This window comes from Oncorhynchus keta, chromosome 34 (assembly GCF_023373465.1).
Source record: "Oncorhynchus keta strain PuntledgeMale-10-30-2019 chromosome 34, Oket_V2, whole genome shotgun sequence".
Classification (NCBI taxonomy): domain Eukaryota; kingdom Metazoa; phylum Chordata; class Actinopteri; order Salmoniformes; family Salmonidae; genus Oncorhynchus; species Oncorhynchus keta.
The window spans coordinates 78,240,595-78,256,068 of record NC_068454.1 but is presented as its reverse complement, the minus strand read 5'-3'; the positions used below and the strand labels follow the sequence as shown (position 1 = coordinate 78,256,068).

At 44.9% G+C, this 15,474-nt stretch overlaps 1 protein-coding gene and 1 long non-coding RNA gene across 40 annotated transcripts; one reads left to right on the top strand and one right to left on the bottom strand.

Annotated features, from left to right (window-relative positions):
• Window positions 1-55: 55 nt before the first annotated feature.
• On the bottom strand, window positions 56-14,862 carry LOC118379335 (U4/U6 small nuclear ribonucleoprotein Prp3-like). Its single transcript, XM_052495135.1, has 17 exons — window positions 14,689-14,862; window positions 14,148-14,295; window positions 13,808-13,938; window positions 11,519-11,686; window positions 11,310-11,393; window positions 10,886-11,169; window positions 10,649-10,770; window positions 7,948-8,135; window positions 7,604-7,770; window positions 7,363-7,445; window positions 6,785-6,931; window positions 6,535-6,634; window positions 6,217-6,330; window positions 5,952-6,070; window positions 5,650-5,727; window positions 1,355-1,410; window positions 56-1,144 (listed from the first exon to the last, which is right to left on the bottom strand). The coding sequence occupies exons 2-17, from the start codon at window positions 14,290-14,292 to the stop codon at window positions 995-997; spliced, it is 2,136 nt and encodes a 711-aa protein (XP_052351095.1). The 5' UTR covers window positions 14,293-14,295; window positions 14,689-14,862; the 3' UTR covers window positions 56-994.
• LOC127915295 (uncharacterized) lies at window positions 11,694-13,854 on the top strand. Of its 39 annotated transcripts, none has more exons than XR_008090915.1 (6): window positions 11,694-12,158; window positions 12,219-12,649; window positions 12,710-13,087; window positions 13,211-13,422; window positions 13,476-13,588; window positions 13,755-13,854. It is a non-coding gene; the product is annotated as an uncharacterized LOC127915295 (long non-coding RNA). The 39 variants fall into 39 exon arrangements; XR_008090909.1 differs by having other exon boundaries at window positions 12,272-12,324; window positions 12,378-12,649; window positions 13,476-13,793; XR_008090911.1 differs by having other exon boundaries at window positions 12,219-12,271; window positions 12,385-12,649; window positions 13,476-13,793.
• Window positions 14,863-15,474: the final 612 nt, after the last annotated feature.

Here is a 15,474-nt window from a genome sequence, read left to right as displayed (position 1 = left end):
AAATCACTTAAAAAGTGCACAAAGGTATAAAGTTTTCATTTTTCATTACAAAGTGTATTGTACTGCATGTGTTTATTGACTAAATATACAGGATCAAACATTAAGGGAAGACACTTTATTCAAAACAAACACCTAAAGAAAATAAAACAATTTTGGGTCAGTCAATACTTGACTAAATGTGGTCATTCCACTAAATGTGATCATTCCACAAAAAACAATTGTATCAATTTCCTTTAAAAATACAATAAAAGGCCAAAAACATGACACAAACCATAGTCAAATGTACGATCTCATACGTTTCAAAGTCTTTAGTTACTTCTACATTGATAGGTTGGTTTTTGTTTATTCGAAACAGGGCATTTGCTTGGGAATAGTACATTGCGGCAATATTTCAGAACTGTATTTGGACCACAGCTGGGCTTACTCAGGAACTGTAGTCAGGTAGAGAAGTCAATAGCAAGCTATAGAACACTCACACAGTGGAGATGTCAGACAAAGTATTAAACACTGACACACAGCAACTGACAGCCTGAATGACACCCTAACTGCTAGAAAGATGGTCTCACAGTTATCAACTCTTCCACAAAATGTGATTGCAGAACAGTGTACACCTCGCTCAATAATATCTATACACACCCCATATATCCCTCCTAATCTACGACCTCGCCCTCATCCATTCTCTAACCAGCACTTCCTTTCATTCATTCACTCACTCCCAATCAGTCTACCCTCCCTGCCTTCAGTCAAGTCACCACACAATAACAGGCAAGCAGTCAGCCATACAAGGCTGGGTTGGGGTTCTGAATGTATCTGTAAGAGGGGTAGAATCACCCCTGACCTTTGCATGTCTCTGGTGCACGAGGTAACAATGCGCTTCACCACTGATCCAGGATCAGATAACTCCTAACCATTATGAGGATGAACAACTAATCGGACCCTGGGTCAGTGGTAAGGGATCCTTCTGCCTCCTCAGCTTTCTAGTGACGCTCTCCCTTCAGTCATCAGTGCTCTCCAGCACACTCTGGCTCAGAGCCAGGTCCCAGTAGTGTTCTGTTCCGTGCTTCTTAAAGTGTTCTCTAGCCATGTTCTCTGTAGGACACTGCTTAAACTTCATCTCCCCGTAGTTACGCTCCTTAGCCGTGCCCTGGGAAGAGGAGGAGAGGGGACAGATGGAGGCAGGAGAGAAAACGGCAGGGGAAGAAAGAGAAAGACAAGATTAGATCAGTCTATACTGTGTTTACAATCAATCCATTTTAAAGAAGCCAGTTGTCCAAGACGAACATGATTATTATATGAAGCATGCATTACACTCCTGGAGCATTAGTGAAGTAAGATGTATTGGTTAACCACTCACCTCCCAGACCAGGCTGCATCTGTTGTTCTTCTTGGTCTCATCGTCTGCATCTGGATCTGACAGACAAGAGAAAGGAAAAGGATTCAGAACCACAACAACTACAGTGAAGTATTATGTAATATAAACAATAAGACAAAGTGTGGATCATCAACTAGATTCAGCTGTGGGCCCATTTTCTCTTAAGCAGATGGTCAGGGGGGGCAGAACATAATTACAAATCATTTGCAAATTGACCTCAAGAAGCCCATACAGATATAACATTTGACTACAACAATCATTTCAAACCATGCTTACATTTGTATACAATCACATACAGTGGCAAGAAAAAGTATGTGAACCCTTTGGAATTACCTGAATTTCTGCACACATTGATCAAATTTGATCTGATTTTCATCTAAGTCACAACAATAGACAAACAGTGTGCTTAAACTAATAACAAATTGTATTTCTTGTCTATGTTTAATACATAATTTAAACATTCACAGTGTAGGTTGGAAAAAGTATGAACTCCTAGGCTAATGACTGCTCCAAAAGCTAATTGGAGTCAGCTAACCTGGATTCCAATCAATGAGATGAGAGATGTTGGTTAGAGCTGCCCTGCCCTATAAAAAAACCTCACAAAATGTGAGTTTGCTATTCACAAGCATTGCCCGATGTAAACCATGCCTCGAACAAAATAGATCTCAGAAACCTAAGATGAAGAATTGTTGAATTGCATAAAGCTGGAAAGGTTCACAAAAGTATCTCTAAAAGCCTTGATGTTCATCAGACAAATTGTAAGAAAAGTAAGACAGTAAGACAAATTGTCAATAAATGGAAAGTTCAGTACTGTTGCTACTCCCCCTAATAGTTGTCGCCCTGCAAAGATGACTGCAAGAGCACAGTGCAGAATGCTCAATGAGGTTAAGAAGAATCCTAGAGTGTCAGCTAAAGACTTACAGAAATCTCTGGAACATGCTAACATCTCTGTTGACGAGTCCACGATACGTAAAACACTAAACAAGAATGGTGTTCATGGGAGGATACCAGGGAAGTCACTGCTGTCCAAAAACATTGCTGCAAGTCTGAAGTTCGCAAAAGTGCACCTGGATGTTTCACAGCGCTACTGGCAAAATATTCTGTGGACAGATTAAACTCCAGTTGTTTGGAAGGAAGGAACACACAACACTGTGTGTGGAGAGAAAACGGCACAGCACACCAACATCAAAACCTCATCCCAACTGTAAAGCATGGTGGAGGGAGTATCATGGTTTGGGGCTGCTTTGCTGGCTGCTGCAGGGCCTGGACAGCTTGCTATCACCGACCCGAAAAATGAGTTACCAAGTTAAATCAAGACATTTTGAAGGAGAATGTAAGGCTATCTGTCCACCAATTGAAGCTCAACAGAAGTTGGGTGATGCAACAGGACAATGATCCAAAACACAGAAGTAAATCAACAACAGAATGGCTTCAACAGAAGACAATATGCCTTCTGGAGTGGCCCAGTCAGAGTCCTGACCTCAACCCAATTGAGATGCTGTGGCATGACCTCAAGAGAGCAGTTCACACCAGACATCCAAAGAATATTGCCGAACTGAAACAGTTTTGTAAAGAGGGATGGCCCAAAATTCCTCCTGACCGTTGTGCAGGTCTGATCCGCAAATACAGAAAACATTTGGTTGAGGTTATTGCTTCCAAAGTTGGGTCAACCAGTTATTAAATCCAAGGGTTCACATACTTTTTCCACCCTGCACTGTGAATGTTTACACGGTGTGTTCAATAAAGACATGAAAGTATATAATTGTTTGAGTATATTAGTTTAAGCAGACTGTGTTTGTCGATTGTTGTGACTTAGATGAAGATCAGATTAAGTTATGACCAATTTATGCAGAAATCCAGGTATTTCCAAAGGGTTCACATACTTTCTTGCCACTGTATACATCTTTTATGTTCGGAATACTTGAACAGATTTGCAAAAATTACAATCACTTGGAGTTGATTTGTTGCTGTTTTTTTAGTATTTTATGAGCCAATCAGTTGTGTTGTGACAAGGTTGGTGGGGGTATACAGAAGATAGCCATATTTGGTAAAAGACCAAGTCCATGTCATGAAAAGAACAGCTCAAATAAGCAAAGAGAAACGACAGTCCATCATTACTTGACGACATGAAGGTCAGTCAATACGGAAATTAAGAACTTTGAAAGTTTCTTCAAGTGCAGTCGCAAAAACCATCAAGCTCTATGATGAAACTGGCTCTCATGAGGACCGTCACAGGAAAGGAAGACCCAGAGTTACCTCTGCTGCAGAGGATAAGTTCATTAGTTACCAGCCTCAAACTGCAGGCCAAATAAATGGTTCAATGAGTTCAAGTAACAGACGTCTCAACATCAACTGTTCAGAGGAGACTGCGTGAATCAGGCCTTCATGATCAAATTGCTGCAAAGAAACCACTACTAAAGGACACCCATAAGAAGAAGAGACTTGCTTGGGTCATGAAAGACGAGCAATGGACATTTTTTATTTACCTTTATTTAACTAGGCAAGTCAGTTAAGAACAAATTCTTATTTTCAATGACGGCCTAAGAACAGTGGGTTAACTGCCTGTTCAGGGGCAGAACGACAGATTTGTACCTTGTCAGCTCGGGGATTTTAACTTGCAAGCTTTCAGTTACTAGTCCAACTCTCTAACCACTAGGCTATGGACATTAAACCATGTAGTTTTGGTCTGGAGTCCAAATTTGAGTTTTTTGGTTCCAACCGCCGTGTCTTTGAGACGCAGAGTAGGTGAACGGATGATCTCCGCATGTGTGGTTCCCACCTTGATGCATGGAGGTCGTGGTGTGATGGTGCTTTGCTGGTGACACTGTCAGTGATTTAGAATTCAAGGCACAGCATGGCTAACACCTAATTCTACCGCCATACTTCATCCCATCTGGTTTGGGCTTAGTGGGACTATCATTTGTTTTCAACAGGACAATGACCCAAAACACACCTCCAGGCTGTGTAAGGGTAATTTGACCAAGGAGAGTGATGGAGTGCTGCATCAAAGGGGTGCGTCACTTGAGTGGGTTGAGTCACTGATGTGATCTTCCTGTCTGGGTTGGCGCCCCCCCCTTGGGTTGTGCCGTGGCGGAGATCTTTGTGGGCTATACTCGGCCTTGTCTCAGGATGGTAAGTTGGTGGTTGAAGATATCCCACTAGTGGTGTGGGGGCTATGCTTTGGCAAAGTGGGTGGGGTTATATCCTTCCTGTTTGGCCCTGTCCGGGGGCATCATCGGATGGGGCCACCGTGTCTCCTGACCCCTCCTGTCTCAGCCTCCAGTATTTATGCTGCAGTAGTTTGTGTCGGGGGCTAGGGTCAGTCTGTTATATCTGGAGTACTTCTCCTGTCTTATCCGGTGTCCTGTGTGAATTTAAGTATGCTCTCTCTAATTCTCTTTCGGAGGACCTGAGCCCTAGGACCATGCCTCAGGACTCCTTGCTGGCATGAGGACTCCTTGCTGGCATGAGGACTCCTTGCTGGCATGAGGACTCCTTGCTGGCATGAGGACTCCTTGCTGGCATGAGGACTCCTTGCTGTCCCCAGTCCACCTGGCCGTGCTGCTGCTCCAGTTTCAACTGTTCAGCACCTGAAGTGCTGACTTGTTGCACCCTCGACAACTACTGTGATTATTATTATTTGACCATGCTGGTCATTAATGAACATTTGAACATCTTGGCCATGTTCCGTTATAATCTCCACCCGGCACAGCCAGAAGAGGACTGGCCACCCCTCATGGCCTGGTTCCTCTATGTTTCTTCCTAGGGAGTTTTTCCTAGCCACCGTGCTTCTACAACTGCATTGCTTGCTGTTTGGGGTTTTAGCCTGGGTTTCTGTACAGCACTTTGAGATATCAGCTGATGTACGAAGGGCAATATAATTACATTTGATTTGATCAAATGACCTGGCCTCCAATCACCCGACAATTGAGATGGTTTGGGATGAGTTGAACAGCAGGCAACAAGTGCTCAGTGGAAACCCCTTCAAGACTGTTGGAAAAGCATACCTCATGAAGCTGGTTGAGAGAAAGCCAAGAGTGTCCAAAGCTGTCATTAAGACAAAGGGTGGCTACATTGAAGAATCTAAGACTTCAAATATATTTAGATTTGTTTAACACTTTTTTGGTTACTACATTATTCCATGTGTTATTTCATAGTTGTGACGTCTTCACTATTATATTGCAATGTAGAAAATGGTACAAATAAAAAGAAAAACCCTTGAATGAGGAGGTGCCCAACATTTTGACTGGTACTGTATATATAAATTACATTCTCACCATCTCTCTTGGAGTTGTGTTCTTCCCATTTGATTCTGCTCAACATGAGCCTCTTGAACTTCTTCTGGGCTTTGGGACCTGAGAGAACAGTACATGCATGCTCAGTCATGTAGTTAACTCTGGGGTAAAGAAGAACCCATTTACAGCAACAAGTCATAAGAAATGTTATGAGATTTTCATGAGTAATTCATGGTAATTAAAGGCAACTTGAATGGTTCACTCAGTGAAAGTAGACCCCATGTAAAGAGACTAATATGGTCCCACTCCTCTCAACCCCTCCCCTCCAGCCACCCCTCTCTCACCTCCCTCCACCACCACCATGTTGACGTCTCGGTGTAGCACCACGGTGCCCGTCAGGTACAGCTGGTTGGCATTAGCTTCCACCTTAAACTTCTTAGCCGGGTTGTGGAGGTTACGGATCCTGAGGGAAAGCGAGCAAGTACGAATGAGTAGGAAAGGCACACGGACACACTAAGCCGCAAATAGTTACCTGTGCACAGAGACTTACCTAAACACTATAACATGCACACAAAACCTTACGCTATCCAGAGACAAACCCTAACTCACCTATAGACTGAGATGTGAACTCCAAGACTCAGGTCCTCTTTCAGCTTCTTCACCTTCTTCTCTTTTCTCTGCTCGGTTGTGAGCTTCCGGGCTGCATTGGCCTCCTCGTGGGCCCTGAGGACAAACACACAGACAGCTGGTTATCTAGTGAGAGATGTCATATGGTGGGAGAGGACAGAAATGGTCAGGAAGTGGGTGAAATGGGAGCAGTGATAGATGGGAGGCAGAAAAGAGGGGGGAGCGAGAGCGAGGGGAAATGGGTTAATAGATGAGGGAGGGGTAAGAGAAAAGAGGGGAATGTGTAGTGGTTTGACTTACTTCTGTCTCTTGGCCATCTGTGCTCTGACGTGGGCCTCTACCTTAGTGGGATCCTGTACTGCCTCCGTACCCAGCACTCTCATCAGGTTAGAGATGCGCACTGACGAGACAAACACACTCAAGGTCAGAGATGCACTGAAACGGGGAGGAGAGGAACACAGACCTCAAACGGGACTACCACTCAGTAAAACTTCAAATTGAAGAGAAAAGAGCAGCAGCATTACTTCAACAGCCCTGGTCTCTATCCTACCTTTAGGTTCTGGGGGGGGCATGAGCCCCAGCCGGACCTTCTCCTGAAGCTCTTTCTGTCCCTCCCTGCGAGTCTGTCTCCTCAGCTTCTTCTGTTCCTTCTTAGTCAGGTACACTCCCAGAGTCACTCCTGGCTTGTCTGTGTCCACTGGAGAGAGGAGACCAACACTTAGAGCTGCCTTCTCAAACCGAACAGTAATCTACGCCTCTCGGTCAGGTTGTCAACAAGGCGGCATGGCGCTCTTTTCCATAAAATATGTTTGAATTTTGAAACTAGTTTTCACCTGGAAGCCAGATAAAGGGTTTCTATCAAAACCAATCCCTTTGTCATGTGAAAACAGAATCCTAGTCATTTCCCCACACGCTTAATTAGGTCACTTTTGTTTTGAGCCGACTTCGCCTTGAACAGGTCCCCTGGGTCACACCTGGGCGGCAGCCCCGTTCCAAATAGAACAGTCAACTTTCAGCCCATGCAAAACACACCTACACAGGCAGCCGGGTGAGATGAATCTAACCCACTGACTAACATCCGGGAGCTTGACATAAAAGTAACATCAAAGAAGGGATGTGTGTGGTTACCCGGGGGGCTGATCTGAGCAGGGTGCTCCACCAGGTTTGTGACTCCAAACAACTCCATCGCCACAAAATTGGTCTCTGTGGATCTGAGAGAGAAGAGATGTGATCAGCACAACAAGAAATCTGGAAAACAGTGGAAGACTTATGACAATTCCTCAAAGGTATACAACTTGGATATAGGTGTTAAGATGACTATATTGAGCTAGTAAAGTGGGGATTAAATGTGTAATGTGTAAAGACTCACAGGTCAATGTTGGAGGGGAGAATGTACGAGTCCCACCACTCAATGATGGGCACCTGCCCGTCCCCAAGCATCTTCTTGGGGGCAAAGAGGGCCAGCTTGGTGGAGGCCTGGATCCCAGTCTTCTTGGCTGCCTGGGCGATCTCTGTCTGCAGCTTCTCCAACTGGGCCTGGATAGGAGACAGAGGTGGTTTTGGTTGTTTCATTTCCATTTTGCAGTTAAATGTTACACTCTACAAATAGTTGATCCTCTCTGTGTATTGATCAATTGTTGTGAAACGCTTTCAAAATAATAAAAGGCTATGGTGAGAGGTGGAAGGTGACGGGTCAGGGGTCAGATTTGGTACCTTAGTTCTGATCCTCTGGGCGATCTTCTCAAAGCGTCCCTGCTCATGGAACTTGAAGCCCTTCTTGGCTCGCTGGGCGGGTGCTATGTTAACCCGCCCGTCAAAGTAGATAGTGGACTCCAGGTCCTCGCCAGGCTTCTCCTTCAACTGCTGACGGAACTGCTCCCTCTTCACCGCACGGATATTAGCTGTGGATGGAGAGTCATATTAGCTGTGGATGGAGAGTAATATTAGCTGTGGATGGAGAGGAGATGAATGAACACAGTCAGATATTAGCTGTGGGTGGATGGAGAGGAGATGAATGAACACAGTCAGATATTAGCTGTGGGTGGATGGAGAGGAGATGAATGAACACAGTCAGATATTAGCTGTGGGTGGATGGAGAGGAGATGAATGAACACAGTCAGATATTAGCTGTGGGTGGATGGAGAGGAGATGAATGAACACAGTCAGATATTAGCTGTGGGTGGGTGGAGAGGAGATGAATGAACACAGTCAGATATTAGCTGTGGGTGGATGGAGAGGAGATGAATGAACTCAGTCAGATATTAGCTGTGGGTGGATGGAGAGGAGATGAATGAACTCAGTCAGATATTAGCTGTGGGTGGATGGAGAGGAGATGAATGAACTCAGTCAGATATTAGCTGTGGATGGATGGAGAGGAGATGAATGAACAGTCAGATATTAGCTGTGGGTGGATGGAGAGGAGATGAATGAACTCAGTCAGATATTAGCTGTGGGTGGATGGAGAGGAGATGAATGAACTCAGTCAGATATTAGCTGTGGATGGAGAGGAGATGAATGAACACAGTCAGATATTAGCTGTGGGTGGATGGAGAGGAGATGAATGAACTCAGTCAGATATTAGCTGTGGGTGGATGGAGAGGAGATGAATGAACACAGTCAGATATTAGCTGTGGGTGGATGGAGAGGAGATGAATGAACACAGTCAGATATTAGCTGTGGATGGATGGAGAGGAGATGAATGAACTCAGTCAGATATTAGCTGTGGATGGAGAGGAGATGAATGAACACAGTCAGATATTAGCTGTGGGTGGATGGAGAGGAGATGAATGAACACAGTCAGATATTAGCTGTGGGTGGATGGAGAGGAGATGAATGAACACAGTCAGATATTAGCTGTGGGTGGATGGAGAGGAGATGAATGAACACAGTCAGATATTAGCTGTGGGTGGGTGGAGAGGAGATGAATGAACACAGTCAGATATTAGCTGTGGGTGGATGGAGAGGAGATGAATGAACACAGTCAGATATTAGCTGTGGGTGGATGGAGAGGAGATGAATGAACACAGTCAGATATTAGCTGTGGGTGGATGGAGAGGAGATGAATGAACACAGTCAGATATTAGCTGTGGGTGGATGGAGAGGGAGATGAATGAACACAGTCAGATATTAGCTGTGGGTGGATGGAGAGGAGATGAATGAACACAGTCAGATATTAGCTGTGGGTGGATGGAGAGGAGATGAATGAACACAGTCAGATATTAGCTGTGGATGGAGAGGAGATGAATGAACTCAGTCAGATATTAGCTGTGGGTGGATGGAGAGGAGATGAATGAACTCAGTCAGATATTAGCTGTGGATGGAGAGGAGATGAATGAACTCAGTCAGATATTAGCTGTGGGTGGGTGGAGAGGAGATGAATGAACACAGTCAGATATTAGCTGTGGGTGGATGGAGAGGAGATGAATGAACTCAGTCAGATATTAGCTGTGGGTGGGTGGAGAGGAGATGAATGAACACAGTCAGATATTAGCTGTGGGTGGATGGAGAGGAGATGAATGAACACAGTCAGATATTAGCTGTGGGTGGGTGGAGAGGAGATGAATGAACTCAGTCAGATATTAGCTGTGGGTGGATGGAGAGGAGATGAATGAACACAGTCAGATATTAGCTGTGGGTGGATGGAGAGGAGATGAATGAACACAGTCAGATATTAGCTGTGGATGGATGGAGAGGAGATGAATGAACACAGTCAGATATTAGCTGTGGGTGGATGGAGAGGAGATGAATGAACACAGTCAGATATTAGCTGTGGGTGGATGGAGAGGAGATGAATGAACACAGTCAGATATTAGCTGTGGGTGGATGGAGAGGAGATGAATGAACACAGTCAGATATTAGCTGTGGGTGGATGGAGAGGAGATGAATGAACACAGTCAGATATTAGCTGTGGGTGGATGGAGAGGAGATGAATGAACACAGTCAGATATTAGCTGTGGATGGATGGAGAGGAGATGAATGAACACAGTCAGATATTAGCTGTGGGTGGATGGAGAGGAGATGAATGAACACAGTCAGATATTAGCTGTGGGTGGATGGAGAGGAGATGAATGAACACAGTCAGATATTAGCTGTGGGTGGATGGAGAGGAGATGAATGAACACAGTCAGATATTAGCTGTGGGTGGATGGAGAGGAGATGAATGAACACAGTCAGATATTAGCTGTGGGTGGATGGAGAGGAGATGAATGAACACAGTCAGATATTAGCTGTGGGTGGATGGAGAGGAGATGAATGAACACAGTCAGATATTAGCTGTGGGTGGATGGAGAGGAGATGAATGAACTCAGTCAGATATTAGCTGTGGATGGAGAGGAGATGAATGAACAGTCAGACAGGTGACTGAAGATCGGGGAATAGAGCATGCTGATTGTGATCGTAGAGGAGAGTGTTGTACCTTTGAGGGTGGGCATGCGGTGTGTTAGCTCCACCTCGTTGCCACTGGCATCCACGGTCCGACCCATATCATCCAGAATCAGAGGGGCCGGCTTGTTTGACTCACGGGCCTCCGACACCTTCCTACACCCAACACACACACAAACTCAGATGACATACATGTGTTAAGCCTCCCTGTAGTATGACATGTATTTGTGGAAGTGTCTAAAGTTGGGTCTGTGGTGTATGCTATACTCACGGTGGTGCTATCCCCATGGCGTGTAGGTTAGCCAGCGCCACCAGGTTATGAGGTCCTCCAGTGTTCCCAATGGCTCCCAGTATACCAGGCTTCATGGCTAACTGCGACTGGATGCGGGCCTGCAGTTCTGCAGCCTTCCTAGCCTTCTCGATGGCATCGTTCATGAAAGTAGCTGCCTGGGAGGGAGCGATGGACTGGGCCGAGCCCGAGGAGGGGGCAGAGGGAGCGGGGAGAAGATGAGAGGCGAAGGGGGGGTCTGGCTGGGGAGTGGGCAGGGGCAGCCTCTGGAGGGGGACAGGAGATTGTGATGAGACAGTAACAACACAAGTCCACAATGTCAGACATCTACACTTTTCATTTATAAGGAGGGGAAAAGACAGCGATCCTTCAAGAGAGGGAGAAAGTGGAGGAAGATTAGTCTCACCTGCTGGGAAGACACTGGGACGAAGCTCAGCTGTTTCTTCCTCTCCTCTATCTGTCTGGTGGCAGCCTCCATCATCTGTTTGATCTGAGGACAGAGAGAGGGGGAATGAACACTGATTCATTTCACAAGGATTGTGACACGTCTGTGTGTGAAGCAGGATCTTGGTACATGCGTGTTTCATATGGGAAACAGTGTGTGTGTGTGGCTACCTGTATTTTAGTGAGCATGACAGGGCTCTCAGTAGGGGGTGCAGGTAGGACCTCTGGTTCCTCCACCTCCTCGAAGCGGGGGACACGTTTCCTCTTCACCGGCACACCATCTCCTGCCTCAGGGACGTCCCGCCTTGCACCCACCTCCACCTCATCACCAAACACATCCTGGGGGAACATCAGTAGGTGGCAATGGCCTGAGGCTTAGCCAGTGGCACAGCCAAGCTATCTAACCAATGCAATGAGTAATTTAAACAACCTCCTGGGGAATATCCACTCACTGTTTCCTGCTCCCAGGGGAGATATGCATGACGCTAACATAATAAAGATTCATCCTTGAGACCATGACTTTCTGTAGATAAACGAGTTACTGAGTTGAAATGGTAGAAACTCACCTTGCCTATCGTTTACACCCATTCAATGCCTTCTGATATCTGTGCCATCTCCATGGTCTAAACATGTAGGTAGCTACTGGTTACAGGTTAATGTGTGCCATCTCCATGGTCTAAACATGTAGGTAGCTACTGGTTACAGGTTAATGTGTGCCATCTCCATGGTCTAAACATGTAGGTAGCTACTGGTTACAGGTTAATGTGTGCCATCTCCATGGTCTAAACATGTAGGTAGCTACTGGTTACAGGTTAATGTGTTACATATCCATGGTCTAAACATGTAGGTAGCTACTGGTTACAGGATACAGGTTAATGTGTTCCATCTCCATGGTCTAAACATGTAGGTAGCTACTGGTTACAGGTTAATGTGTGCCATCTCCATGGTCTAAACATGTAGGTAGCTACTGGTTACAGGTTAATGTGTTCCATCTCCATGGTCTAAACATGTAGGTAGCTACTGGTTACAGGATACAGGTTAATGTGTTCCATCTCCATGGTCTAAACATGTAGGTAGCTACTGGTTACAGGTTAATGTGTTCCATCTCCATGGTCTAAACATGTAGGTAGCTACTGGTTACAGGTTAATGTGTTCCATCTCCATGGTCTAAACATGTAGGTAGCTACTGGTTACAGGTTAATGTGTGCCATCTCCATGGTCTAAACATGTAGGTAGCTACTGGTTACAGGTTAATGTGTGCCATCTCCATGGTCTAAACATGTAGGTAGCTACTGGTTACAGGTTAATGTGTTACATCTCCATGGTCTAAACATGTAGGTAGCTACTGGTTACAGGATACAGGTTAATGTGTTCCATCTCCATGGTCTAAACATGTAGGTAGCTACTGGTTACAGGTTAATGTGTGCCATCTCCATGGTCTAAACATGTAGGTAGCTACTGGTTACAGGTTAATGTGTTCCATCTCCATGGTCTAAACATGTAGGTAGCTACTGGTTACAGGATACAGGTTAATGTGTTCCATCTCCATGGTCTAAACATGTAGGTAGCTACTGGTTACAGGTTAATGTGTTCCATCTCCATGGTCTAAACATGTAGGTAGCTACTGGTTACAGGTTAATGTGTTCCATCTCCATGGTCTAAACATGTAGGTAGCTACTGGTTACAGGTTAATGTGTTCCATCTCCATGGTCTAAACATGTAGGTAGCTACTGGTTACAGGTTAATGTGTTCCATCTCCATGGTCTAAACATGTAGGTAGCTACTGGTTACAGGTTAATGTGTGCCATCTCCATGGTCTAAACATGTAGGTAGCTACTGGTTGTAGGTAGCTACTGGTTACAGGTTAATGTGTGCCATCTCCATGGTCTAAACATGTAGGTAGCTACTGGTTACAGGTTAATGTGTGCCATCTCCATGGTCTAAACATGTAGGTAGCTACTGGTTACAGGTTAATGTGTGCCATCTCCATGGTCTAAACATGTAGGTAGCTACTGGTTACAGGTTAATGTGTGCCATCTCCATGGTCTAAACATGTAGGTAGCTACTGGTTACAGGTTCATGTGTTCCATCTCCATGGTCTAAACATGTAGGTAGCTACTGGTTACAGGTTAATGTGTGCCATCTCCATGGTCTAAACATGTAGGTAGCTACTGGTTACAGGTTAATGTGTTCCATCTCCATGGTCTAAACATGTAGGTAGCTACTGGTTACAGGATACAGGTTAATGTGTTCCATCTCCATGGTCTAAACATGTAGGTAGCTACTGGTTACAGGTTAATGTGTTCCATCTCCATGGTCTAAACATGTAGGTAGCTACTGGTTACAGGTTAATGTGTTCCATCTCCATGGTCTAGACATGTAGATAGCTACTAGTTACAACCTACAGGTTAATGTGGAATGTGTGGTACAACAGCAGCAGCAGTGTGTGGTGAGGTCTACCTTCAGGTCTCTCTTGCGGTTCCTCTCCCCAGCACCCTTGTTCCCACGGGAATTGCGGCTCTCCTCCAGGGCCTCAAATAGTCTCTCCACGAACCCACCGGCAGACTCATCCAGGAATGGACGCAGCTGGTCTAATGGGTCAAAGGTTAGGAGTCAAGGGTCAAATACAACATTTAAAGACTACTGAACAGTTATCTATTTGAGTCAGACCCACAAAAAAACAGACGTTCTGGAAAAATAGGCTAACAAAACAGATACAGTGTACAACACAGCTTTTCTGCCATAATTTCAGTGTAACATGTCACACACCAACTGCCCTCATAATCCCCCTCTCACACACCCGTGGTCTTCCTCTTGTCCAGGCCCTTGCCTACACAGTGCAGGGCCGCAGTAACGACCGTAGGCTCAGAGAACCCCAGCACCTTCTTCACGGTCCGTTCCACCCAGGGCCGTAGCTCCTCCACCTCCCGTTTAGGAAGAGACATCGTCTACAACACAATGGTAGTCGGTAAACAAACAAACTGAAACAGACAAACTTCTTAGCTAGCCAAGTAGCTAACGTTAACCTTAGTGGCATGGATAGGTGATCAGCAAAGTTGACAAACAGACCAGTGTCACGTGTATCTGCCCAGCTAACGTTAAGTTAGCTACTAAAAATTATGATTAGTTTGCTTGCCAAGTTAACAAACATTTGCTGTTTTTGTTTCCCTTGCCTATTCACATTTCACCTGTCAACACAGATTTTTGCCAGTGTTGGCTAACTAGTTAGGGCTCAACTACTAGCTAACTTGCTAGCTGTCTCAACTACTAGCTAGCATTGAACTCTTGTAGCTAGCTAGCAAGCTACAACTGTCCGATTCCCCCGTGTGAGATCAACTTACCAACCAGACGATTTCGTCCTTACCAGGTAAATATATCCTCTTATATCAATTATATTCTAAAACATTAATATTAAAAGATTAAAATACATAATAAATCCAAGCCGCTGTGAATAAACTTTCTGTTAGCGCGGCGTTCACACGACGTTCTGAATTCAGAACCCGGAAGCGGAAACAAGTGAGGTAACTTCTTCTACTGTTAGTACTTGTTCGTTGTTGCCGCCTATCGTAAATCAATCATAAAATCAATGCGTGAATAATAGTTTATTTATTTACCTAGGCAAGTCAGTTAAGAACACATTCTAATTGACAATGACGGCCTACCAAAATGCCTCCTGCGGGGACGGGGGCTGGGATTAAAAATGTACAATAAAATATAGGCCAAAACACATCAGGACAAGAGAGACACCACAACACTAAACAAAGAGAGACCTAAAAACAACATCATATCATGGCAGCAACACCACTAGCGGTCCTGGGGGGTTGATGTGATGTTGAATAAATCCGTGGTTACTTGTAAAGCAGTGCAATTAGTCAGTTTAAATGGTGTATAGAAATGAGTCGGTTTGTGATTGAAATTATTCTTATTTAACATGCTGTTGGGCTTGTGATATAGATATCAGATGGATTTCAGAAGTTGCCTGGTGGCAATGGTATATCTAAAATTGCCCAAATAGATACTTTTAATGATATATATTTTTCTTTGGCAGATATCAGCAAATCCCGAGAGGAACCACCGGTGCAGCCAATGATGAACATATACCCAAGAACTCTGATGGGGGACCGGAG